At 53.3% G+C, this 24621-nt stretch overlaps 5 protein-coding genes across 5 annotated transcripts; 3 read left to right on the forward strand and 2 right to left on the reverse strand.

Moving 5' to 3' along the window:
• Nucleotides 1-1030: 1030 nt before the first annotated feature.
• Nucleotides 1031-3532, forward strand: J4E85_010002 (uncharacterized protein; the record flags this gene model as incomplete). The annotated part of the gene is made up of 2 exons (XM_051474219.1): nt 1031-1330; nt 1382-3532. 2 exons carry the CDS (start codon nt 1031-1033, stop codon nt 3530-3532), a joined length of 2451 nt encoding a protein of 816 aa, XP_051322006.1.
• An 831-nt stretch (nt 3533-4363) lies between these two features.
• J4E85_010003 (uncharacterized protein) lies at nt 4364-5321 on the forward strand (the record flags this gene model as incomplete). Its single annotated transcript, XM_051474220.1, has 2 exons — nt 4364-4438; nt 4497-5321. The coding sequence occupies 2 exons, from the start codon at nt 4364-4366 to the stop codon at nt 5319-5321; spliced, it is 900 nt and encodes a 299-aa protein (XP_051322007.1).
• A 1056-nt stretch (nt 5322-6377) lies between these two features.
• J4E85_010004 (uncharacterized protein) lies at nt 6378-7345 on the reverse strand (the record flags this gene model as incomplete). Its single annotated transcript, XM_051474221.1, has 2 exons — nt 6378-7105; nt 7165-7345. The coding sequence occupies 2 exons, from the start codon at nt 7343-7345 to the stop codon at nt 6378-6380; spliced, it is 909 nt and encodes a 302-aa protein (XP_051322008.1).
• A 7748-nt stretch (nt 7346-15093) lies between these two features.
• J4E85_010005 (uncharacterized protein) lies at nt 15094-16188 on the forward strand (the record flags this gene model as incomplete). The annotated part of the gene is made up of 3 exons (XM_051474222.1): nt 15094-15640; nt 15735-15837; nt 15882-16188. 3 exons carry the CDS (start codon nt 15094-15096, stop codon nt 16186-16188), a joined length of 957 nt encoding a protein of 318 aa, XP_051322009.1.
• Nucleotides 16189-17578: 1390 nt separating this feature from the next.
• On the reverse strand, nt 17579-19166 carry J4E85_010006 (uncharacterized protein; the record flags this gene model as incomplete). Its single annotated transcript, XM_051474223.1, has 2 exons — nt 17579-18804; nt 18989-19166. The coding sequence occupies 2 exons, from the start codon at nt 19164-19166 to the stop codon at nt 17579-17581; spliced, it is 1404 nt and encodes a 467-aa protein (XP_051322010.1).
• Between the last annotated feature and the right edge of the window lie 5455 nt (nt 19167-24621).

Here is a 24621-nt window from a genome sequence, read left to right on the forward strand (position 1 = left end):
CACGAAACTGTTGCCGGGCCCAGAGTCCCTCGGGGGTCAGTCTGCGAGAGAGTTGGGCGATGGCTTCGCGGCGGATGGCGGGGTGGCGGCAGCGGAGGGCTGTGAAGTATAACGCTGGGGCGAGGGATGTGTCGAATGTGATGTTCGCTGCGGCATCCAGACGGTGAGCTTATGAGCGTGAGGGCGTTGCGACAGTCATGCCGTTGATGAGGTGGGTAGCATGATGAAGAATCGCTTTGAAGTTGCCGAGATGCGCATCGAATGGTCTTTAACGCGCGGGGTGCAAACACGGCTGTGCCTACCCAGGTACTTGCGCAGACTGGGGGCTCGTTACGAGATACGCATCACGAACGATCGCCGAATGAGCCCGGTGACCTTCGCCATCATACCAGGACCTGGCTTCGATGCATAAGGATGCACATGGTAGACGTTTCCTTGTAGTAAGCTACGTGCAGGCGTATTTCGTACATGCGGCGTACAGCCCGTTTAGCGATTGGCTGTGAGACTAGGCTCGGGCGCTCGTTGCGGGGCTACCAACGGTCAACAGCTGCCGAGATGCGATTCGCGCAGTGCCGTGCCAACGTCTCTCTCCTTCGCACTGGACACTGAGGGGTCTTCTCTGGCTTCCATGCTCGAGCCTGATGGGTGTTCTCGCGGGGACAACCTTGGTTGTACACGTTGGGGATGGGATATTCGGTAACGGTGGTTTGACCCACTTGGTACGACATACGAGCGGGACGGAAACACCCGACGGCTCTGACGGTTCTGGGTGAAGGCTGAATGGGTTGTGGGCGGCGCAGCACGGTGATGAGAACGGCGAGCTGGAGCTTTGCCAGCATGATATCGGAGATTGCATCACCAAGCTTTTGGTGGGTAGGCGTATTTCGGAAAGGATGAAAGAGACTGGCGATCTCTAATATATACTTAGGTATGTGATAACCGCTCTACTTTTCGTCGCATTAGTCTACCTTCACTTCATTCGTTTCCTTACTACATCCATTCAGTCCTTCTGGAGGACTCCCATCACATCATGGGCTTCTCACAATTGGCCCTGCTGGCTTGCCTGACAGCTGCAAACGCGGCAACAGCACCAAGATCCCAGCCACTGCACCCTGTGCACCAAGCAAACGACAGCTTGCCGGCGATATTTGGTTCAAATGATACCACCACCCTCAAAGGGACTGCTGCAGCCCCGGGTGTGGTTATCCTTGACTACGGGGCCAATGTCGAAGGCCATCCCATATTCGAAGTCCTTTCAGCCACCGGCGACACGTCTGGTCTAGAGATCACGTATAGCGAGACTAGAGCGGTACTGGACAGTTTCTACACCGTAAGTCCTACGCCGCGAAGTGCTTGAAACCCATACTGATTCATGTTGCAGAGCGATGGTCCAATCGCTTTGGCCGCAGCTATGGACACCTACAGAGTCAACCAGTACAATATCACTGGGCCCATGATACATACCAATCGACTCATTCAGGGTGGCTTCAGATACCAGAAGCTCAATCTCTCGACAACAGGCGAACTGGTATTGAGGAACGTCGGTGTTAGGCCTACAATCCCAAATACACCCCTTGATCAACTACCGGGATACTTTGAGACCTCGGACGAGGATCTCAATCGAATCTGGAAGGTTGGGGCGCGGACAGTTCAATTAAACGACATTCCTGCGCACTCTATTCCGGCATTCTGGCAGGTCTCCTCCGAAGGTTCCTTGGTGGAGAGCCAGGCACCTCAAGTTCTGTCAGGCGGCGCTGCTGCTGGCTTGATGAGTTATCAGCTTGCATTCGAAGTCAAGCCTATTACCAGAGGGTTTGGATTCTCTGTACTGGCTGACACTCTCAACTCCGGAATCTACATCTTCTGCAATGTTGGTAATGGATCGATCTCAGCACACTTCGGATCCACCGAGGATTCTCCTCCACTTGCATTCGCCGAATTGCCAGCAAACATAACCCTTGATAGCTGGCACAAAGTGGAAGCCACTGTGGATACGACTGACATCGCGGTGTCTTTCAACAAAGTTCCCGTTCTTCAATTTTCGCAGACTTCTGCATTTTTCGGATCCTTTGGATTGGGCGCGTCATTCGGCCACTCTGCCATCTTCCGCAACTTGTCTGCTACGACTTTGACAGGTCAATCAATCTATTCGGCATCTTTAAAAGATGAGGCTTTCCTGCCGGACTTTTTGATGGGCACAAACCCGCACGATACAACGGTTGACGGCTCGAAACGCGACCGCATTGCGTATGCAGGCGATCTGGACATTGCGCTCGTGTCCTCGCTGTCGAGTACCAACGGCATCAGTTACATCAAAGGCACGCTCGATCTCCTCGGTTCCTTCCAACTGACCCCAGGATTCTTCGCACCCACGGCCAAGATCCAACAAGAGCCACTTTCCACCCCGGTCGATGCCAACGTCACTGGCTTGATCGGCTACTCTTTCAACCTCCTCACCGCAGCCGCAAACTTCTACATGCGCACCGGCGATGTCGATATGCCAAAGAAGTGGGCACCCAAAGCCGTACGCATGTTGGACTGGGCACACTCTCAAGTGCTGCCCGAAAGCGGGTTGTTGAACATCACCAACCCTGCTTTGGGCGGCGACTGGAACTATTACGACCCGTCACAGGCGGGCGTTGTTACCAAGTTCAACATGGTCTACGCATACGCACTCCAGGAGTGCATCAGGCTTCTTGCAGACGGTGGCATCGACACCGAGCCATACACCACCCGCCTAGATGCCCTGCGCATCGCGATCGACCAGAACCTCTGGTCGAATGACCTCAACGCCTACTACCTCTCCCAGTCCATCGACAACAGCTTCGCACAGGACTCAAATGCTCTGGCCATTCTCGCTGGTGTGACCAAGTCCAACCACACTTCCTCCCGCGTTCTTCGCACCCTCACGCAGCTTTCCACACCAAAAGGCCCTCTTGCTTTCTCGAACGGAACGATCGCAGCTGGGTTCTCAAAGTACATCAGTCCCTATGCAAGCGCCTACCACCTTCGTGCCGCCTTCGAGGCCAACGACACCGAGACGACCATGGATCTGCTTAAAAGCTTATGGGCGCCAATGGCCGACCCGCAGGGAGCAAACTACACCGGATGCTTCTGGGAGACCTTGGACGCAGCCGGTGCGCCTGCACTGGGGAGGGGCACTAGCCTTTGCCACGGTTGGGCTGCAGGTCCCACTGGGGAGCTCAGCGATCATGTTTTGGGAGTGAAGCCCGTAGCTCCAGGGTATACCGAATGGCGAGTCGCTCCTGTTACGCTGGACTTGAAGTGGGCTAGGGGCAGAGTCCCTGTGCCGGGGGGTGAGATCTCCGTTGCTTGGAATGCTACGGGGCGTGTTATTACTAGGCTGGAAGTGATAAGCCCCAATTGTACTTCGGGCACGGTTGTCCTACCTCTGTCGTCGCAGGACGGATATGTTGGAGGTAGTTTTAAGGTGAATGGGGAGGTTGTGGCGAGCAACGCGACATTCATGGTTGCAGGGGGAAAGCCTTTTGTCTTTACATACGATGTCTAGCCTCCGCAGTGTGGTTCAGTCCTTTTCATAAAACTCTGAGCATTGGCTGTATGCGAAAGTTGTACAAAATTGTAGATGTAATCAAAGTTCTGATCCGACCCCGACATCACCGGTAATTCTGTGAAGCAAGCTCATCGCAGCGCGAAATTGTCCAGACTAACCGTTAGTTTGTTATCTGCACTAGAATCGCATTTGCGGCCAGTGCTTTTGCATATATTCGGGCAAGCAGGGTCTTCTTTGAGTTTAGGTATGAGGAAGCTTGCCTGCTTACCTGAGACAATGAGGTCGTTTCTCGTCACAGTTTACGAGACGATTTCTGGTGTCTGTTGGTAAGTTTTGGCAATGCCATCGCGGTGCGTGATGAGGATAAGTGATGCGATGGCCATGTCGCGTCGATCTTGATGACACGAGATGGATCCATGGATGGCTCCACAAAATCTGGCAGGGCGTCGCATCTGCCGCAACTCGAACGCCCTTGACTCGTCTCACCAGGAAAGATGTCGACGCCAACACGCTTAAAAGCCCAGATTTATGCTGCAATGCATCGTCCATATCCCTCTAACAGACATCATCCTCAAGATCGTGACGTGTAAACGCAGCGAAGTTGCATTGCCGTTCCCCATCAACCCGCATCACCTAGCGCGTCCCAGTGTGGGGTAAACCTCTCCACGCGGCAGTACCCCTCCCGTACCTACAAAAGCCATGACGATACCGCACGCCCTACGAAGAGCCACAACATTAAATATCCACCGAGCAAAACCCCACGCAGTCTTCACAAGTCGTGTTTCTTTCTTCTCAGGAAACAGACAATTCGCATCTTATCCCCGCAACATGAACACCCTGCAAGAAGCAAGCCGGGTATACAAGGCCTTCCAGAAAGGAGGGCCGACTTTCGGAGGATGGCAGGTAAACCAACACACAACGCGAAGTTGACTTGATGTAAAGGCTGATGATGGTGTGACAGATGCTTCCAGGCACGAATCACGCGCGGGCAATTGCCCGTTCAGGCGTTGATTGGATATGCGTCGACACGGAGCACGGCAACATCAACGACAGCCAAATGCACGAAGCCGTAACCGCCATCGCCCACGCGGGCGTAAGCCCTCTCGTCCGCATCGCCGCGAACGAACCCTGGATGGTAAAGCGTAAGTTACCCTTTGCCACCTACGCCTCCCATTCCAAGGTCTCCAAGTGGAAATCTAACACCACCCCAGGCGCCCTCGACAGCGGCGCCCACGGCGTCATAGTCCCGCTCATCTACACCGTCGACGACGCCAAAAAGCTCGTTTCCTCCGCCAAATTTCCGCCAGAAGGAACGCGCGGCTTCGGCTCACCGCTACCAACACAGTGTTTCTCAAATGAACCACTGACGTACTACCTGCGCCACGCAAACACTTCGCTCCTTACCATCGTGCAGATAGAAACAGCGTCGGCGCTAGCGTGCTGCCGTGAAATCGCCGCCTTGCCCGGTGTCGATTGTTTGCTGATCGGGCCCTTTGATCTCGGCAACAATATCGGTCATCCTATTTTGACTCCACAGATGGATAAGGAGCTGGAGGAGGCGATTGAGACGATCAAGGAGGCGGCGCATGCGGAGGGGAAGAAGGTGGCTATGTATTGCAACTCGGGCGAGGATGCGAGGGGGTATGTGGAGAGGGGGTTTGATATGGTAAGTGTGTTGACGGATCAGATGGGGATTACGGGGGCGTTTGAGCGGAGTTTGGGGGTTGCGAGTGGGAAGGTGGAGGGGAGTGGGGTCAAGGGGGTTAAGGGGTATGATGGCAGGTAGGGGCGGAAGTAAGCCTGGAAGAACGGATGGTGTTCGCCTGGCTAAAACTTCAATAGTTGTCGACTCAAATGAACATCCATGTATCATGCGGGACTAAATTGAAGCTTCCTTGGGGGTCGCAGACGGGAGGGTTGAGGGGGATGGGACCAAGGGTTATAATGGCGAGTGGATGCGGAAGTGGTATGGTAAGATGATCTTCTCCTAATTGGCTTTCTATATGACACGCATCTGACTATGTATCAAAGTGTCGATGAATACATGGGTGAAATTACATTAGATGGCAGGACGGATGTAGCAGATATCTTTCGAGGCATACGGAGAGCGTAACATACAGCCGCCAGACATGAGTTGTCATGGGGCTAACGTACCACTCACATACTCGACTAAGTTTCATTTGAGCGACTCGCTCCATGTCTAACGATCTGTCGCGTTGTTCTGATAGGAGACGGTGTGATGTGGTATCGAAGCGCTCCATCCACGTAGAACTTTGACGGTATCCGCTGGCGGAGGACATTAATTTCCCAGTCGTTATACCATTGCTCTTCAGTCCAGTCCCTGCGTTCGAAAGAGAACACATCCTGATCCCACGGCTCATGCATCTCTCCTTCGTATTTGACGACCGATGTGCCTGCCACGATGTCTCGAATCATTTCCGCGAAATTGCTAGGAAGAGACCAGAAGTCCTCATAATACCGGAGGAGAGGCCGGGGATGAAGGTCGGTTCCGTTGAGCCTGCACTGCTCAAGACGCGCCTCCTGTGTGGCTGCAGCATATAGCAACAGTCTCCACATCTCCGATGTTTCTTGTGTCGATCCGTCAATGACCAGGGTAAAAGAGCGAGGGGGCATCCCGCGGGAAGGCAGACTCAAGGCTTCCTCGATCCAAGGTATAAGTAGTCTGAAGCAATCCTCAACGAATAGCCACTGAAACATTTGCTCGCGGGCAACGGGGCATTGGAATTCTTCTGGAAAGACATTGGCAACCAGGCTGATGCGCCTTTCTACACGGAGTTCTGGATTCTCGCGACAGAATGGTATCAAGCCCTCAGCATGGCATTCAGATCGAGACACTGCTTTGAAGTCTTCGTTGAGCACTATCGTGCGCATGTTGTGCCTTCTCTCTGGTGACATTCGTCTCACTGTAAAAGTCAGCGAGCGTTCGCAGTATGCGTTCAAGCCGCGTCATTTGCGACTCACAGAAATCTATCGCAATAGATGCGGCAGAAAAGAACCATCGCTCCTTAGCTGCTTTTATGTGCGTATTCAGATCCGGAAAGTAGAAGGTGCCTTCGTCGTTGATTGGAAGCTGAGTGTCCGTGTCGCCCGGGACGCAGAGAAGAGCCTCCAGCTTAGCCAATTCAGCATCGTCTGGAAGGGACCAAGGCTCGGGGTTCCATGAATACACATCATACAGCGCACCTTCTACGAAGATGTTGCTTTGTGTATAGTTTGCTGCCCAGTCGATAGGGCATTGTCCCACGCCAAATAGACCACGGGTAAGTCTAACAAAGTCTGCGCGATTGCGATCCTTTGCGCATACCAAAGCATACTGCAGTGCGTGTGCGAATGCGCTTTCAGAGAGTTCATGATCCTCCTCGTCCCCAGAGAAGCCCTCGGTCGCTTCCAGTTTGTCGACTTGTTCAACCACTGATTGCCGCAACGGTATATCGAACCATCTCTTGACCGTAGGGAAGCGAGTATACAGTTCGTGTAAGTCGTCAGGCTGTAGCAGCTCAAACACCTTGATTAACATTCGTCGCTTCTGTCGTTCAACGAGTCTCAACACTACAGGTATAAAGCGTTAGTGACGATAGGGTACGGTTAGATGCTAGTGGGCAACTTACTACACTTGAAACGACCTGCACGTGAGCGTACGCCCATATATGAAAGGTCTTCATCATATGAGTGATGTGTCTTGAATTGGAGTTTTCGGAAGACAATGTGCTTAAGCTCTTCGTGTGCAATTCGGCAAGTGATCATCAGGCCCAGATGGACCGTTTGTCTTGGCTCGACCGTGTAGAGCATCTTGCCAGTCTCGCTATCGTAATGATAGCCGTCTTGGCCGAGAGAATAGTAAGCGTAGATAGCATCTCGAACTTCTCGAGGCAGGCGAAAGAGAGGTGATTGTAGTTGTGCGGAGTAATAGTTTGTCCGTGGCGCAGTCATAAACGGAAACCCGTTCCAGTGGGCGAATTTCTTAGACGCCATAAGGGGAAACAATATGAAAGACAGGAAAGAGATATCGGGTGTATATATATGGTGACTGTAGAGCAATCTCCGTTAAAAGAAGGCGGTGCGTGACTGCGATGAAGGACCATGGTTCGCGCAAGCAACAGACTACCGCGGATTGGCTAAGCGAGAGCCGCCCGTGCTCCTCGCGGTGACTCTGACGGTGACTCACCAGCGCTACTCAACGAACCATCCACTGCATGATCTTTACAGTCTTATGCGTTCATCTTATGCAAACCATATCACGACGTGCAACAAAGCATAACGTTTGGCAGAGGGAGCTCTTTCTTTATTGCCGCAGTGCGGCTGCGCTAACTCCGCCACCCTTATCTCCGATGACGCGCGCTCTCACGCGCGACACCACCTCATCATCGCCCACCACCGTCGCTCACCACCGTCGCTCACCATCGTCGCCCGCTTGGCTAGCACCCGCCGTCCGGACTGAAAGATCTCTCACTGTCAGCCTGATTCTTCCGCCATCCCCCACCGCATCCTTGACTCTCCACTGCCACCGACTGCTCCACACCCGAGCCCAGACGCCGCTCAACATCAGCTGACTTACCTCACGATCCCGAGGTCTCCTCGCGATAGACCTTCACCCTCACCCTCACCAGCCGTCCCGCGCCGGCGCCCAGATGACACCCAGTCCCCTTTGGCACCCCGCATCGATCGATCTCAAGGCTCCGGTAGCCCGCGTGCGTCGACCGCCGCGCCGATGAGAGCATTGCGCAAGCGCTGCGCTGCGACTTTCGCATACGACTGTTTGTTATGGGAATAATCGTGTGTTGCATTGGCTCTGCTCATGCTCTCAAAAGAGTGGAACAGGTTCGTAGCCCTCGCCGACGGACAGGCTGCAACTTGAGGACCGCCCTGCGCACGTTAGCAGCAAGGCGCCTACCCAACACGGTTGAGTAGAACTTAGCTTCGACCTCTTTCGCATCCCTTCCATATTTAATGGGCGGATTCAGTCATCGTGTATCTCGTGTGTGTTGCGGGAGTCGTGAGTGGCTCGCTGCGCGCGGCTGTCAGCTTCCTCTCCCATCTTTGGGCGCAGTCCAACCATACTTACTCGTTGATGGGTCATCGCGGTACCATGGGATGGGATGGGATGGGACCAGAGTTCGAGATTTTCGCACACACTGCTTCGCCACCTTGTCAGCTGCGTGCGAATCTGGGCACGACGGAAAGCAATGCATGAAGGTTGACGAACAAGAAGATGGAAACTTACTGTGAGTCAAAGGAGAGTATAGAAGCTTCGTCTTCGCAACTCTGCTTCCTCTCTCATACACAACACACAAGACAACTAGACATTAGCAACGTCGCATAGCTTTGCATAGCAAGGAAGGCTTACTGGTGCACCTCACTCCCCAGTCCGTCGCCCTCCTCATTCAGAACCCGAACAACCCGACTGCAGCCATAATTGCCTTCGCCATCTTCTTCAACATCTTTAAATTGGTTAGTCCTGAATCTGGTCTACGACTTCGCTACACTTACCGTCGCCACCGCCCCTCTGGCCGGAAATGCCGCTCTCGAGCGATCAGCTATCTTGCAGGCTCTCTGGTATCTCCCCTGCCAGGGGCCATATGCGGAGCTTCTGCGCAACTTGACTAGACGGGATTAGTACGTCAATGCAGAATGCGTCCATTGGTTGTAACTTACAGATGTATGCCCACCATGTGGATACCCAACAAGGTGAGTACTCGCTACATCTTGTGCGAGTCCTGCTGACGTCTGCTTCACGAGAATTAGCAAAGAGTTCCGTTACTACAAATGATAAGGCTCCCATACCTTAGGACTCACACCAGCAGCCCAAGCCTTCATCCGAAACGAGCAGGTGATAGTACATAGGCTGCTGACAAGGATGACACTCTCTACATACCAGCCTACTCCAGAGGAGTCGGCTTTCATGCATCAGGTGTCTTTCTCTGGCGACGTTGAACGACTGTAGCAAGTATGTTAGCCTTAGCCACGACGTTCACAGAAAAGAGTGCACCTACTGGACGAGGATGAACTACATGCTCGCTCCGTACAACGTGCAGGTGCTGATGCGGACGGATGCATAAGGCTGCTTTGCGCTGTTAGTACAACTCATCTCCAAAGTAGTTGGCGTGTAATCGAGTAGTCAAGTCGGCAAGGACGACTCTAGCAGTACAAACGACGGAAACAAGATCTGAACCCCCTACTGAATGAAGGCGAAGGTTCGCACCTCGAGGTGAGTTGGGAAGGCTGGTGTATCACAGTGGGTAGGTATGGATTGGCGAACGCACCTTGAAGGACGGCACCGAGGATGCAACATCGGATGGACGATAGACGATAGAACGTATGAACATTTGTATCGTGGATGAAGCGTTTAGAGCGTGTGTGACGTGTATTAGGCAGGTAAAGGATGGATTCGCTACGGAAGTACAACTATGCTACAAGGCCTCGCCGCAAACCATCATCATATCGACGCCTCAGCTCCGACCACCCAACCATGCCCGGGCCCCGCCGTATCTACTTGCAACAGAAAGAAAGCATTCATCCGCGCGATTGCGACACCCTCCTCAACACCTACACGTACATCGTCCATCGATCACAGCCATCACCATCAACACCATAAACTCACTCAATCGCCATCGCCGCCCCCGTCTGCCTCCGAGAGCAGGTCCAACATGTGTGTCCGCGTCCACTCCAGCTGGTCGATAGGGAAATACCTGAGAGCATACTGAGCGACAAGCTTGGGCGCTTTGTCAAGGATGAGACGCCTCATGTCGTGTGGGTTCCTGATCTCGCGAACGGTAGCGTAGACCTCGGCGTACAGCTTGTCCCGCTGTGGCTTGAGCGCAGGACAGCAATGCAGGAGATGATACACCGTCTCGAGTCTGCCCTTGAAGCGGTCTTTGCACAAGCGGCAATACGAGTCGTCCATCTTGGATCGGCACAACTCGCGTCGGTGCTGGAGAAGACCGATGTACTCGGTGCGCAGAGCGAAGAGAACGTAGTCGAGAGGTCTGCCCAGGTTACGATATCGCTTCGGGTTCCGCCGGTCCCACTTCGTCCTCAAAGCTGGAGGCATCGGTCTGTCGGGATGGGCTGCGACGAAGCGGTCGAACTTCGCCTTGCGCCAATGCTCGTGGTGCTTCTTGACTGTATCGAAGGCCCAGTCCTTAAGGAGGGTCTTCAGTCTAAGCTTCACCCTCTGATGGAAGTCGACCTTCGGTTGGCCGTCATGGCCCGCGTCGGCATCGTCATCGTCATCGGCATTGATCGAGTCGCCCATTTGTTCGCGTAGCAGATCCGCAAGGCGATCAGAGATGGGTTCGTCGGCGTCAACATCGGAAGAGTCATCCTCGAACTCCGCTCGATTACGCTTCTTCCGACGGGGTAGTTGGTCTCGGCGCTCGATGTCGCGAACAGCCTTCTCCCTCCACTCTGCGGCTTGCTCTTCTAGCATGGTCGATGGCCACACGACTCTGCGACCGCGACCTCCACGGAGCTCTGGGACGCGTTCGCTGAAGACGCTGCGTGCATAGTCCCTGACCCGCTCCTTGGCCGAACAAATTGTGTCCCATTCTGGAGTGCCCATGATGTTGGCAAGGGTAGCCACGGCAGAACGGTAGGCGATCACTTCCAGCGGTTCGAGGTTGAGCTCGGCTCGACAGTACCAGTGTGGTGTGCCCTGCATGGCGCTTGTGATCAGGCGATGGCACTTCTCGCCCCATTTCCGGATCTGTGACCACCTCGCGGCTCGGACAGAATGCTGTGCAAACAACAGCTTGGAAGACTTGATATCCGATCGTGAATAGCTCTCGCTCGGATCGTCATCGGCTCTGAAAGGATGAGAAGGATCTCGAAGAAACCAGAGACCTTCGCAAAGTTCCAACCATATGACATTGTTGGTCAAGATCGCAGACACCACACCAGCTTTGAAGACGTCCACGGCTTCCAGCATACTCAAGCCGTATGTTGGATGGACGATCCGCTGAAAGCCGGCAAACCGCTCGTGGAATACTTCATCGAGGTAACGCCAGTGCGCTGCCCAGTCAAGATTACCGTGGGTATCGACTGCAAAGCGTACACCCAGTATGGTCATATGGTGATCTTTCCCGGTAGTTGTACAGTCGTATTCCAACTCATCGTTGAAACCTGGAATGTACTTTGACATCGGACCGTCGTCGTTCTGCTGTGGGGAAGCAAAATGGATCACCTTAGTCTTGGCGGCGCCGAAGGAAGCGCCTGAAGAGTTTGCCCACCGAACGCAAAGTCTGTACTGATGGGCAAGTACTAGTTTATTCTCGCGCAAAGATTTACCAATGACGATGACATAGGTGTCATCAGAGTAGGCAAGCTTGAAGACGCGCCCTTTCTCAGTGTCGAATTCTTGCACTTCGAGGAGGCCAGAAGTGAAGAAGGCGAAGAGGATGGAGGAAAGAGGGCTGCCTTGGGGAACACCGCCACATCCAAGAGGTTCTGACTCAAAACCGGAAATGCGAATGGTCGTCTTACGGCCACACATGTAAGACGATACCATGGCAATCATCCACTCCGGAATACCCTTGGCGCGAAACACACGCTCCAACTCTCGGAAGGTGACATGATTGAAAGCGCCTTTCTGATCAAGACACATGATGGAGATGGCCACGCCTGTCTCTCTTGCGGCCTCGATGAGACGCAGGATGTAGAGCAGCGCCATAGTTGTAGAACGGCCTCTAGCAGCCATCTGTGTAGCCGGCAGCAAGTTGCGTTCGCGGGCTATCTTGGCTAGCTCGTCCGCAAGATAGGACTCGAGAGTCTTCCCAAGAGTTGACGAAAGGCAGATTGGTCGCAGCTGGTTTGGAAGGTTGTACAAAGCGCCCGGACCGAGAGGCTTCGGCACAGGGATCGTCCTGCCTGTGTCGAACACGTTGGGGACATGAGCCAGTCGGCAACAAGCACTCCAAAGGCGTGCGACATACGGTATGAGCTGCTCCTTGAACTCGATGAGGAATCGTGGGCCAATCTCATCGACACCAGCCGCCTTTCCCAACTTCAGCCGACGGAAAATGCGTCTCATTCGAGCCTTGGTGACGATCTGCGATCGCGAAGATGGTGGCTCGCACTCGGGCGTCTCCGGCACGCAACAGCTCGGTTCATCAACTTCGTCGCAAGGTCGGCGCTCCCCATACCAGCCACCATGGAGGGTCAGAGCCTTCTCGTGGGGAGTAGTAGCGTAGCCGACGTTGTTACCATGCCCGTCCTTGACCACGAGATTGGGCACAGTCACGGGTGCTCGTGCTCGTGCACGCCTCTTGCGCTTGGAATAGCTATGGCTCATCCACTTATCAAGATTGGTCATTGATAAGCGATATCGCCTTTTGAACTCTATGTCTAGTAGCTTCGTCAATTGCTTGTGCAAGTTATCCCACTTCCGCCAGCGGGAGTCATACGGTTCCCAGATGGCAGCTTTGGACAACCGCGGGTGGGCTCCCCAGCACTGTTGCATTCTCCGCGCGTGGCGATGATAGTTTTCGCAATCGATACGGGCGGCCTCAGCCTGAGCAGAGAGCTTTTCTATCTCCGGCGTTCGAAGATCGTAGAGTTGACGACGCGAGCGAACTACGCGTGGTACGTAGGCATCCTGGATTGCCTGCATGGTCTGGACCAATCCACGTGCTCGGGCGGATACCTGGGAACGGGTGTCTAAGGGCAGCGCTTGAACGCGCTTGATATAGGCTTCGAGGCGACCCTCCATTGCCTTGATGTTGGCATGCTTCCACAGCCATATTAAGACGGGGCAATCGTCGGCAGATACCTGTCCGGTTGTCTCGATGGCCACATGGTCTACGCCAGGCAGGGTCAAGTCACTCCTCAGCTTCGCCTGTGAGCATTGCAAGGCAAGTGAAGCCCAGGTCAGATCGAGGACAGAGAACCTGTCGGCCTTTATGTACGTGGGCTCCCCGTTCGTATCGGTGAGTAGTTGTAGGCCACGCTCATGGTACCGAGCCTTGAAGCGTCTTGTGAGGGGCGTTGTCTTGGATGTAGGCTTGTCAAGGTCCCTCTCCCAATCAGGGTCGTGCATGTTGAAGTCGCCGGCAACGAACAGGTATCCGTCGTAGTTGAGGTGGGCTGAGAGGCAGCCTTCGGGTATCCGGTCGCTGATGCGGTTGTAGACGTTGGTCACGTAGAGCGTGTCGTCCTCGGGCAAGGTGTAGGCGACAGTGCAGATGTGCTCTCGATGCAGCTCGCGAGTGCTCCCGGAGCAAGAACAGTGCTTGTCGTCTACTGAGACATACTGAGGAATGCCCAAGGGGCTGTAGAGGTGGAAACACGGAGTCAGTATGCGTCTCAGCTGCAGTTCGCACATTCAGACCTTACCTGTCTATATTGGCATACACACAAGTTGAGATGTGCCTGCCGGTATCCTCGTGCAATGGAGCGCAATCGACTAGATAGTAGCCGTACGAAGACTCGTCCAGCTCTCTCGTGCGCCGGGATGCCTCCTGGATCAGGATCAGATCCCATTTCTCGCACCTGGCACCGCGTTCTAGTAGCTCGCGTTGAGCGGCGCGCTTGCCGTTCACGTTCGCCTGCAAGAACTTGAACGTGTGCTTTCGCGCAGACAGCACCGTAGCCAAGGACATCTTGGCGCCATAGCCGAGGATGATGGGGAGCGGAAGTCGAAGATGAAGGAAAAGAGCGCAAGCCGAAGGCGAAGGAGAAGAGTGCAAATCGAAGGCAAAGACGAGGAGCGCGAGTCGAGCTCGGGAAGAAAGATGAGATGATTGAATAAGGTAGACTGTCTGGGCTGAGGATCTCAGGACTATCAAGACAAAGGCCTTATATGCTACGTGTAGCACAACCAACGCGCATACCTGGCGGCGTGCGCCTGCTGCGAGGGGAGAGCGGAGGATTGGGCATCCGAGCGCCAGCTGTCCTTGTGCGCGATCCCATTGCGAAGCCCCCTCATCCTTAATGATCAGATGACGTTGAAGCCCATGCCCATGTCATCCGTGCTTCTGGCCTTCCCGTCCTAACATGATACCAAGACCTGGCCTGGCACCAGAACGCGCGATACCTACGTACTACGAAGTGGCGCTCTTAGCGCCTTGGCAGGCAAAGTGCCCTGGTGTCGCAGCGCCGGCGAAACAACGATTCGGCTCCGATGCTCCCCACCTGATTATCCTTCACCTCGGCCACCGCGTTTGGCCCATCGTCTGCCTGACCAGACCCACTGGAAATATCCGTGTATCAGCATATTTTCAGGCTTCTCGGTCCGACCTGTTGGCAAGTACGTCCGATGCGACTCAGACACCCGGGGCCACTTGTCCACAGGGGCTGCATCTGCTTGCGTGTGCACTCCACCGTAGTGACGGGACGGTACTTCATGCGACCGGAAGGATCAGCATGCCCTGCGATACGGAACCAGGGTCCGACCTTCGTGCTATGGCCTACAGTAACGTAGTAGACCCGTATAGATCACCAATGATATAACGATATAGACCACGGCATCGAAGAACTCGAATATTGTCAAAACATAATCCAGCGTTGTACTCGTCTCTCTTGCTACTTCTCAAACCTCCGTCACAATGGCGTCTCGTTCTGTTTCCTCCATTTCGCACCCTCCTTACTTTGGGGTGAAGGTCCGGGTGTCTCGAACCGATTACGAACGGCTCATGAGCAGAGACAACTATGGCCATTGGCTGGTTGAAAGGATGCAGGCTTATGTAAAGCCCTACAACACGGTCGTAGCGGTCATCGTGAAGAGCTGCGTCATTCATTTCCTTACCGAGACCATGAGAGAATCGCACGTTTTGGCGGATGCCATGCACGAAAGTATTCCATCTAATCTTCAACTCACAAAGTCGACTACCAAGGTCGAGGGACTTAGCCAGCCGAGGTACATGCTCTCGATCGATGAGTACGATCGACCGGAGGAGGGCAACTCCGAAGAAACAAAGGCTACAGCTCGAAAAGAGCTTGAAGAACACTTTGGTGTCAAGCCGGGGCAGATATACAAGTACCACGCCTTTGGTACGGGCCGTATCCGCATCGAGACGTCCGATCTCAATCTGATTTTCAGATTCTACGATGCCACTGATGGCTTCAAACGCTGTCTTATACTGGGTGGCAATGGTAAGTTATAAACTGGCATGCACAACACAAAGCCAACTACTAACGTCTGAGTAGCGCGACTAGTCAAGGCGGTCACGGAAGAATGCCTGAAAAGACAGTGCTACAATTGTCAAGGCTTCGGACACGAGTCTCGAGGATGCAAGCGACCAAAAGCTTGTTCGCGGTGCGACGGCGAACATGACATCAAACAATGTTATGTCAGTTATTATGACGAAGAGAGCAAACGGTGCGCGAACTGCAGCAACTGGAACAAAAAGGCCGGACCGACCGATCAACTCGACATTCATCACGACGCTACCAACCTCGCTTATTGCAAGCATCCGGATACTGCAAAAGAGTTAGCGCGGATAGAAGCGGAACAAGAGCGTATCGACAGGGGGGAGCTTTACTGGCTTGAGGTCATGGAGAGCATGCGATTGGAGAATATGAAGAAGGGTAAACGGAAAGCTCCATCAGATGGTACGACCGCGGGGGGACCCCGAAAGACCCGACTCGTCACAGATGCATCGTCTCACAGGACCATCCGGACCAAATTGGGTGTATCTTGACTTTCGCACACCTTGGTGACCTGTCTGGGGGACACTATATCAGCGTTGCGCGAGGTACTTTATTGTCGATGCATCGACCTGTCAAGATGTCGTACTAGTAGTTCTTTGCCTTATTACCTTCGTCTCTTTCTTCAAGATTCTTTTTTTCGGCGTGGTTTGGAGTTGGTCACATGTATCTAGAACACAAAAAAAAACAATGTTTTCGCACCCAACAAAGCGTCGAGCACGTGATTTCAGTCGGACCCGCTCTTGTGATCGAGCCACTCAGATAAGCATACTCGTGCAGGCTGTATTGATGGGTCTGGAGATACTATCGTTCAGCTCAGAGCCGAAGAGATGGTGTGGCCTCGCATGCGGGATCTTTACGCCCGCAGCAGCACCTTATGAACTGTTTCAACAGTGAAACTGGGTCCGCTGCTGGCCGGCACTCGGCTCGGAATACGAAATACGAATAGGAAAGGTTCTTGTATATACAACGAGCTGCGGTTGGTATCGTTGTAAATCTTGCGCCGACGAATCAAGACTCGAGTGCGAGCTCTTTTGACATGAGCCAAGGTCTTGGTTGTGCCTAACTATACACATGCGACGTGATACCAGCAACAGAGGTTCAAGTGTCTCCACTCATGTCTACCTAACTATCGTCCCTGCTACGATCGAGGGAGCAATATGGCCAGGACAATATGCGATACCTTTCGTGAAAGGGAAGAATGCGGTAGAGCGCTTCGATGTGTGTGCTAAGAGTGTCGTATCTTTCCCTTCGATCGGGTGGATGAGCACTGCGCATGCGTGGGGGAGACCTCGGTATGCAAACCGCTAGTCCCGAGGTCGGGCCACAGTAGCGTCTCGCTTACAGCCCACCCGGCTACCTCGGTACGGTACCAAGACAGCCAGCAGCGCACAGTTTAGGCGCCACCTCCGAACATTCCGGCAGCTGCACAGGAGATAATGCGCCCGTAAGCATATGCACAAGCTATGGTTATTGCGAGATGTACACACTGCAGAAGATACAGCGTCTTGGGCTCAGGCAGCTGCTCATCTTCACTTTGCCCCATCGCGGTGTGCTTCGGCGCGACTTCTGCGCGATCTGGCGAAAGCATAGCTGTCCTCCCTAAACGCGAGCGTTCATCCCCAACACAACGACATACGCCGCATATATCTGTGCCTTCCCGTGCAGAATAAGATTAGTTTCCACGAGTCTTCACCACTGATGTGTGTTAACAAATTGCGAAACTTGCCAGCAATCTCAGTGGGTGGGAAGTAGATGAGTAGCGAGTGAGATGAGATGAAATTCAGTCTACGTACGAATATCGACCATCCAAGCCGCCAGCCAGCCATCAACAACGAGATAAACGTACAGCAAAGAGAAAGTCGACGTCTGAGAGGAAAGTAACTACTCCAACATATGCTGATCTACCCAATCGAATAACACCGTGTTCACACGCTCCTTCTCTTGCATCCGTTCCACCTTTTCGGTATCATACTTTCTCTTCCACTCTGCAACTTCTAACTGTACATCCTCCACCACGTCTTTCAGCTCTTCCTCCATCTCCGTGGTGAGCTTCCCACCACATCTCCTGATAATGCTTTTGAGGTTCGTCATCATGCTCTCCGTTACGGCAGATCTGCCGGATAGCGCTGAGTCGACTTGCAATCTTCTCAAAGCCTGCCACAGCTCCTCGGATGAGCGTGGCTTCGGTGCGTCGCCATCGGACGAGTTGTCGTTGTGTGCATCGTCCCTCGCTGGCTCTTTGTGTGGTACCAACTTGTACCAGTACAGTGTGGGCAATTTGGGTTTCCTTCTGACTCGTGCAGCGGTAATAGTCGGGCGAGGCTTTACTTCGGGAACGGGCACTTCGTTATCGGTCGCTGTCCTCCAGCGTTCTATAGCAGCGTCCAGAGTTTTTTCCATCCAGTGTTTCTTGCCAGAAACGCCCTCGACGACGTGTTCAACGTTGTTATAATGCGTGGGACCAAAGATGCCTAATTGAAGGCCCACCGTAACGACGTGAAACCTGTTCTCACTCGGTCTCGACTTAGCCGCGAGCATCTCCTCAGCATCGTCAGAGTCGCTTTCGTCTGACCTCTTCCGCTTCGTGCCAGCGCGCTTCTGAACGTTCGCGTTCGTTCTAGCACTCTGTCCAGCGGGTGGTCCAACCGACTTGCGAGTCCTCGTTGTGATGACTTTGATCGATTCACTGTCGGATCCGCTTTCCTTGGAGTCCATGGTGGGCTGATCGATACTCGTAGCACTCTTCCGGGTGGAGGGCCTCCGAGGTTTGGACGGAGATCTCGGGAAGTCGATTTCGTCATCCAAGTCGCAGTCAATAGGCAGAAGATCCTCGGTGTCTTGAGTGCCACTGGGCGTCGCTAGTCTGGCACCCGTTGCGTTCAGACTACCACTCGCGGTACTCTGACTGCCACCCGATGCGACGTTCCGACCACCCGATCCTCTGGGTTTGTCCGCGGTGAAGGGCTTGGCGGTTGAGGCATTCTTCTCGCCTCGTGTAGGACTGCGTGGACTCCCTTTGTCGAACTCTTCCTTCAGGATATCCGCTTCCTCCTGCCAGAGGACAAAGTTGCAGCGCTTGTGTCTGAAACCTCGGGCACAAGCGAAGTCTGTTGTCGAGTCAGCGTAACTTCATCTGGCTACAAGAGCGTGATGTCTTACACATTTCACCATCTTCGTTAGAGGTTGGTATCACGCCGCCCATCACGTCTTGCTGATCTCGGCATTGACCTTCGAGTGCGTTAGCTTGGTTATGGATAGCATCGAATCTGGATCTCTTACAAAACCAATCACCATCCCTGTAGCGTGGTCTAAAGTACTTGAAGAGCTTCATCAGTTCATCCCGTGTGCGAATTTTGTATTCGGGCTCAGTTGGTGGAGGCGGGGAAAGCCCAGCATCAACCGCGTCGTCATCTTCTTGGGAGGCTTGACGTGTCCCTTTCCGCTGAGTAGACGGTGGCGTGGGTTCCATCGTTTTGGTCTGCCTGGAATTAGGCTTTGCTTTACGAGTGGAGTTGTTGCGAGTAGTTGAAGGAGCCATTGTACGTATGGGGGTCGCGAATTGAGACAATTGTGTAGTGTCGAGATGTAACAAAGTATGCGTTGCGCGCGCGCGATGAAAGACTTGGGCAAGATTGCGTTTGAGGCAGAGCGCTGTTGGATTTGATCCAAGCGTCGATGGACCACTTTTCTGGCAGACTCTCGTGTCAAGAGCCCAGAATCACATGTGACCGGCACAGGGTTGCCCACGAATCCATGTCATGATTTAACTGACCGACGCCTCACGTCTTACCCCACTATACTCACTCAGACTTACCAGAAGTCGGGCTCGTCGTAAGTACGCTGTGCGGTCTTCTATTTCTTCTTCTACAACGGGCTTTCAAACAAAATTTCTTGGACGTGTCTACATCTACCATTAACCCCCATTGTATCGCAAATCTTGCGAGGCTTGATGGACACATTTTTTAGACTCGGCACGTGTTACCGCTCCGCAACTGTTATTCACATGTTCTTGGGTGTATCTCGCCGGGGATGCCGCGAGATTATACCAAACCAAGTCAGTTTGACCAGTGATCATGCAACGAGAAGATGCCGTTCGAATACGGTAATCCTGGGGCTTAGCCTAGTGGTAGACGGTCTGCTCGAACAGTCAAGACGTGACCAGGCCAGTGTTTGGCACTGCCCGAAAGCGCCGATTGCAAGGCGACGACAGGGATTGTCTCGGGTGGTAATGCATTTCTTGAAGCACCTCGTTGCGGATTCACCTCCTGTGCGTGACCAGAGCCAGGGCCGTCCGTAGATTCGCCGCCTGTTCTACGAAGCCTAGCAATATTACGACCCACCGTATTGCATTTATCACCAGAACTCCCAGCATCCAGGTCGATCATAATTAGTGCGATCGACTGGTCACAGCTGATGGGTGGGGACATGTCAAAAGCGCGTTTCGCAAGGTCGGATATAGCTTCGCATGGAACCCCCGAAATCCTCCGTAGAAAGACCGATCGGAGGCAAACGACTTTGCTTTCCCGAACCTTCAATCGATTAGACGCTACTCGGAGGCATGCAAAAGTTTGACAACCTTGTTCGCCATGCGTTTCAACTTGGTGGGGCCCACGACTATGCCGTCGGCGCTAGTTGGGCATCAAAGGCACCCTGTCCAAGCGTGCATCTGGTCGTGGACCGACTGACATCGCAGGCTTGTGAGGCCATGCTGACAGACGGCTTTGAGGGAGGTGTGCTGATGACACGTAAGCATATTGTCTTGAATGCACGAGATGAGCATACACGAGCATCACGGGCTACGTAAGGTCTGGATAAGGTGCGTCTTGCAACACACAGTACCGCAAGACCGAGTCATTTTGTCCAGCAGTCTTTCGCTTGAGCGCCGCTTGAACCAAACGAATACCTCGGTTCCGCGGCATAGCCTTTGAGCTTCATGTCGCATCGGTGAGCAGATTAAAGCGGACAAGCTACGGAGATGTGGTAAGGGGTCAGCCATGAATGATGCGAGTGAGGCGAAGCTCAACAATCTTGATCCGTGAATGAGATGAGTTCAGAGCGCGGCAATGGGTGACGAGAAGCCGTGGCCTCTCCCGCCATGCGTCACGAAGACCCCCTATTATCGATTCATACCATGTTTCACGGTTCACGTACGCATGTCCTTGAATAAACACATCAAATTGTGATTTTACATGTAGCATGATATCTAGTCCCACAACAATGCTGCATACACCGCCCCAGATAGAGGACTTCCTTGCGGTATACCCTCGCTCTCAAAGCGGGCTCCAGGCTCCTTCGTGACTTGGCTAGCGGTCTGCAGCCACGCTTCCGCCTTATCTCTGTCCTTGAAGCGTTGCACTAGTGGGCGAGGGTGGACAACATAGAACGGCAGTACATCTCGGACATTGTCGAAGATGCATGTCTGCTGTCCATTTGCAACTGCCCAGTATGTGGTTGGCTCGGGCACAGCTGCGGCGACCTCGTCCTTCGTATTGTCAAAATGCATCCAAAGGGGCGTTATTTCCACATTGATCGGGCGGCGGTAGTCGGTATCAAAGTCGCTCGTTGATTGCAAAGACGAAGCCAGATGTGGACACGTTGTCGGGTTTGACCAGACCAGATCGATAACCGAATACTTGGACTTGGCTGGTCGAGCGGGTGAGGGTCCTGCTGGTCTGATCTTGGACCTCATAGATGTGTTTCGGCTGGCGTGTATGACTGCAGACTGTTATGCTCATTTAGCATCGTGTAACATTGCCAGCGTAGGTCGCGAGAACTCACATTCCGTAGTGTCTGACAGCTACAAGATCAACGCAGACGCCCTTGTGTCACGATTTTGGGAGTTTCGTCCCGAGAACTTCAGCTTCGAAGGCTTTAGAATGATCACGCATTGTGTTCGGGTACGCATCACACGAGCCCCCTGCACGGCGCCCGGTCTGTTCGATGAGTGCATGATGCCTTCGCAATCGAGCTAGGACCGAACACGTGTCGGCTCTCGCAGTTTCGAGCTCTTTCTCCTTGACTCGGTACTTTGCAAGACAGTCGGATCCTCTCATGACCGTGCTTTGTGATGTACAGTATAATCGGGGCGTGACGGAGTGCAACCCGATGTGCACGGCGGCAGTCATCCGGTATTATTTCGGCTCTGTCAGGATCTGTAACATGGCAATGGTCTTTCTTTCGGTGACATTTGCAGTCCCATACCGCCGTTCTTCCTCGATCGTAACTCAATTGTTAGGCATGCACGTGAGCGGGTTCGGAGGTCGTCGGCTCAAGAGCGGGTTCGCGTTGGTCATGACTCATGGTATCAGCTGAGCATAACGACCTCGGGGGTCCATCAACACGACGCTGAAACAACCGTCATCGTAATGCAGGTACCAGAAGCGAACAATGGGGTAATCAATTGCCGGCGATTGCGGCAGACGTCCGGTAGTGCATCGGTCCAGCGCTAGGCGGCTCGGCGCGGTGGCTCAAATGCACGCGCCCATCAATATGTGGATCTTCGCCGACTTGCGCTTTGCATTAGTGTGCATCCTTATGCATTGAAGCCACGCCCCGGTATCGAGCAGTGCGCGTTCACGATTGATATGATGATGGCTGTAAGGTCACCGGGCTGATTCGGCGATCGGACAGCGATGAGAGGCCAGATGCCTGTTCATGATGCGTACCTCGTGACGAGCCCCCAGCCTGCGCAAGTACCTGGGTAGTATCCGCCTGGACTTATCCAGAGTTCCTAGGTCGGCTCAGAGAGCGCATCGGCATCATCGGCAAGGCGAATGTCCTTCGTTGCTCGAACCAACGTAACCAGCTGAGGTCGCTGTGCTACCAACGTAGGCTTACTCACGTGATAGGTGACGAATATCGCTGGAAGTGTCGTGCTGCAGGCATAGCATCTATGACTCCAAGCTGTGAAGTGGTCGAGACATCCGCGTTGGTGTTGATGTGATTTTGCACTCGACATGCAACAGTCAGGAGCGCCGGACGCTCACTATCGTGGTTCCTCAGTGGAGACTGGTTAGCCAATTTATACCTAGGTAGAGATCACATATTGCAAATATCGCAACAACTAATCCATCCTTCTCGCAACATCTTGACTCACGATCCATCAAGCGCCGTCCGCATTTCCCCGTTTTTTGGCATTGCCATGATGACTGGCAACTAAATGTGGATTTTCCAGTCTCACTCCCGAACAGGAAATGCCGATGTGAAGGTAGATGTCGATGCTCACCAAATCCCTCCAAATGTTTTCCGTTCCCAACCACACTTTCCAACCAAACTTTAACATCCATCCACATTGCGAAGGTTTTCGACCAAAGCCCGGATGTCTTCGAATTTACCGGGTCCGAAGATACCTAGATGTTCACCTTCGTTCACGATGAAGTACCTCGGTTTCTCGGCCTCGGGCACGAGAATCTCTTTGTAGACGCTTGTAGACGGCAGCTTAGTTTCCAGCCATGCTCTTGCCTCCATCTTGGTCCCAAAGGCTGCCACTAATCCATTGGAATAGCCAGAAATATAATCCCGAAAGTCTCGGAAATTGCCTTCGAGGATACCTGTCTCGTGGCTACTGACCATGGCAAAATACTTCAATCGTCGCACGACAGGCCGCGGGTAGGAAGACTCTTCCACCGAAAGAGGTAGGCTACGTAGTATCCCTCCAATGATAGCAAAGGTGCCGTGTGGTTGCGGATATGGCATATCGTGTGGTTGCGGAGGTGGCATTTCGTATTGCCAGCCATGAGGAGACCGTGTCAAATCGGTCGCACCGTAGTGACGAGAGGATCTCGTTTCCAGAACAGGTGAGGGCCCTAACGGTCTGATCTTGGACGGCATGGTGTATGGGAATGTGGGTGTATGGCTGCTCTTTCTACTTAGTATCACGCACACGAACTCATGTCTGATGTAGTAACAACTTACCTAGGTGTAGTGCTGAACTTTCCAGTGGTACAAGCAGAGTGTCTGCAGTGGCACCTAGCGATTCTGATATTGTGATGGAAGATGCAAAGATGCAAGATCGAGGACGGAGTTTAGTTACGGTTAGTACTGAGGCTAGTACATACGTAGGTAGTTGTTCGGGCCGTCTATGAATTCCAACTTCTTCGCCGCTTGGCACAAGCGGCTCTTCGCATTCACATTCACAACGTAGCGGTGAAAGGATTGATGTAAACCAAAAGCACACACGGTCGCCAGAGGGGAAAGGCATGTGGGTGGGGCTCCGGGGGCGGGGCTGATCGCTGGCGTAGTCGCGCAGTGGCGCTAAGCCAACCCCATCGCCTTTGTCCCCGTTGACGCGCGATGACAAGTTTCAGTCTCTCACCATGACTGCCCACGCCTAGACATAGTCATCGGCGTCAATGTGCCAAGTTGTCAAGTGCGATACGCAAGAGAATTTCGTCCGAACTGAGTCTTGCGAGTTGATCTCGCATCATGGTAAATGATGCGCCTACAACACACGCCCTCACTCGAAGCTCACGATGAGGCGAATGCAGATGACAAAAGACGCAATGACTGTAGTCGAAGAGAACATCTAACATTACTTCAACATTGAGCCATGGCGAATGATCTGCTCCTCTTGGAGTGAGCGCGTTTGCATCAACCCATCCGATCTTGATCTCACACTGAAGGTCTCTGACGACATTGCAGGCTTTCAATGATATGTGATGGAGTTGGACATCATAGAGGTATGGATTCATTAATGGGCTGGCCACAGGAAGTAAAATGCTACCTAGTATGCGAACCCCTGCAACATGAGAAGGAAAACGATGAGACAATATTCTTGTTATGCAAGTGTGCTATAAGACTCGTGAAGGTATTGTGATTGCGCCGGGCTCAAGCGATAGTGGACCCAGCTGACTGGTCCTCCTCTGACAGTGCAACCGGCGAGATCCTCTCTACAGCTCCCACAAATCGTTTCGTTACCGTTATCC

The sequence above is a fragment of the Alternaria conjuncta genome (assembly GCF_024043145.1).
Source record: "Alternaria conjuncta strain BMP 0040 chromosome Unknown scaffold_20, whole genome shotgun sequence".
NCBI lineage: Eukaryota > Fungi > Ascomycota > Dothideomycetes > Pleosporales > Pleosporaceae > Alternaria > Alternaria conjuncta.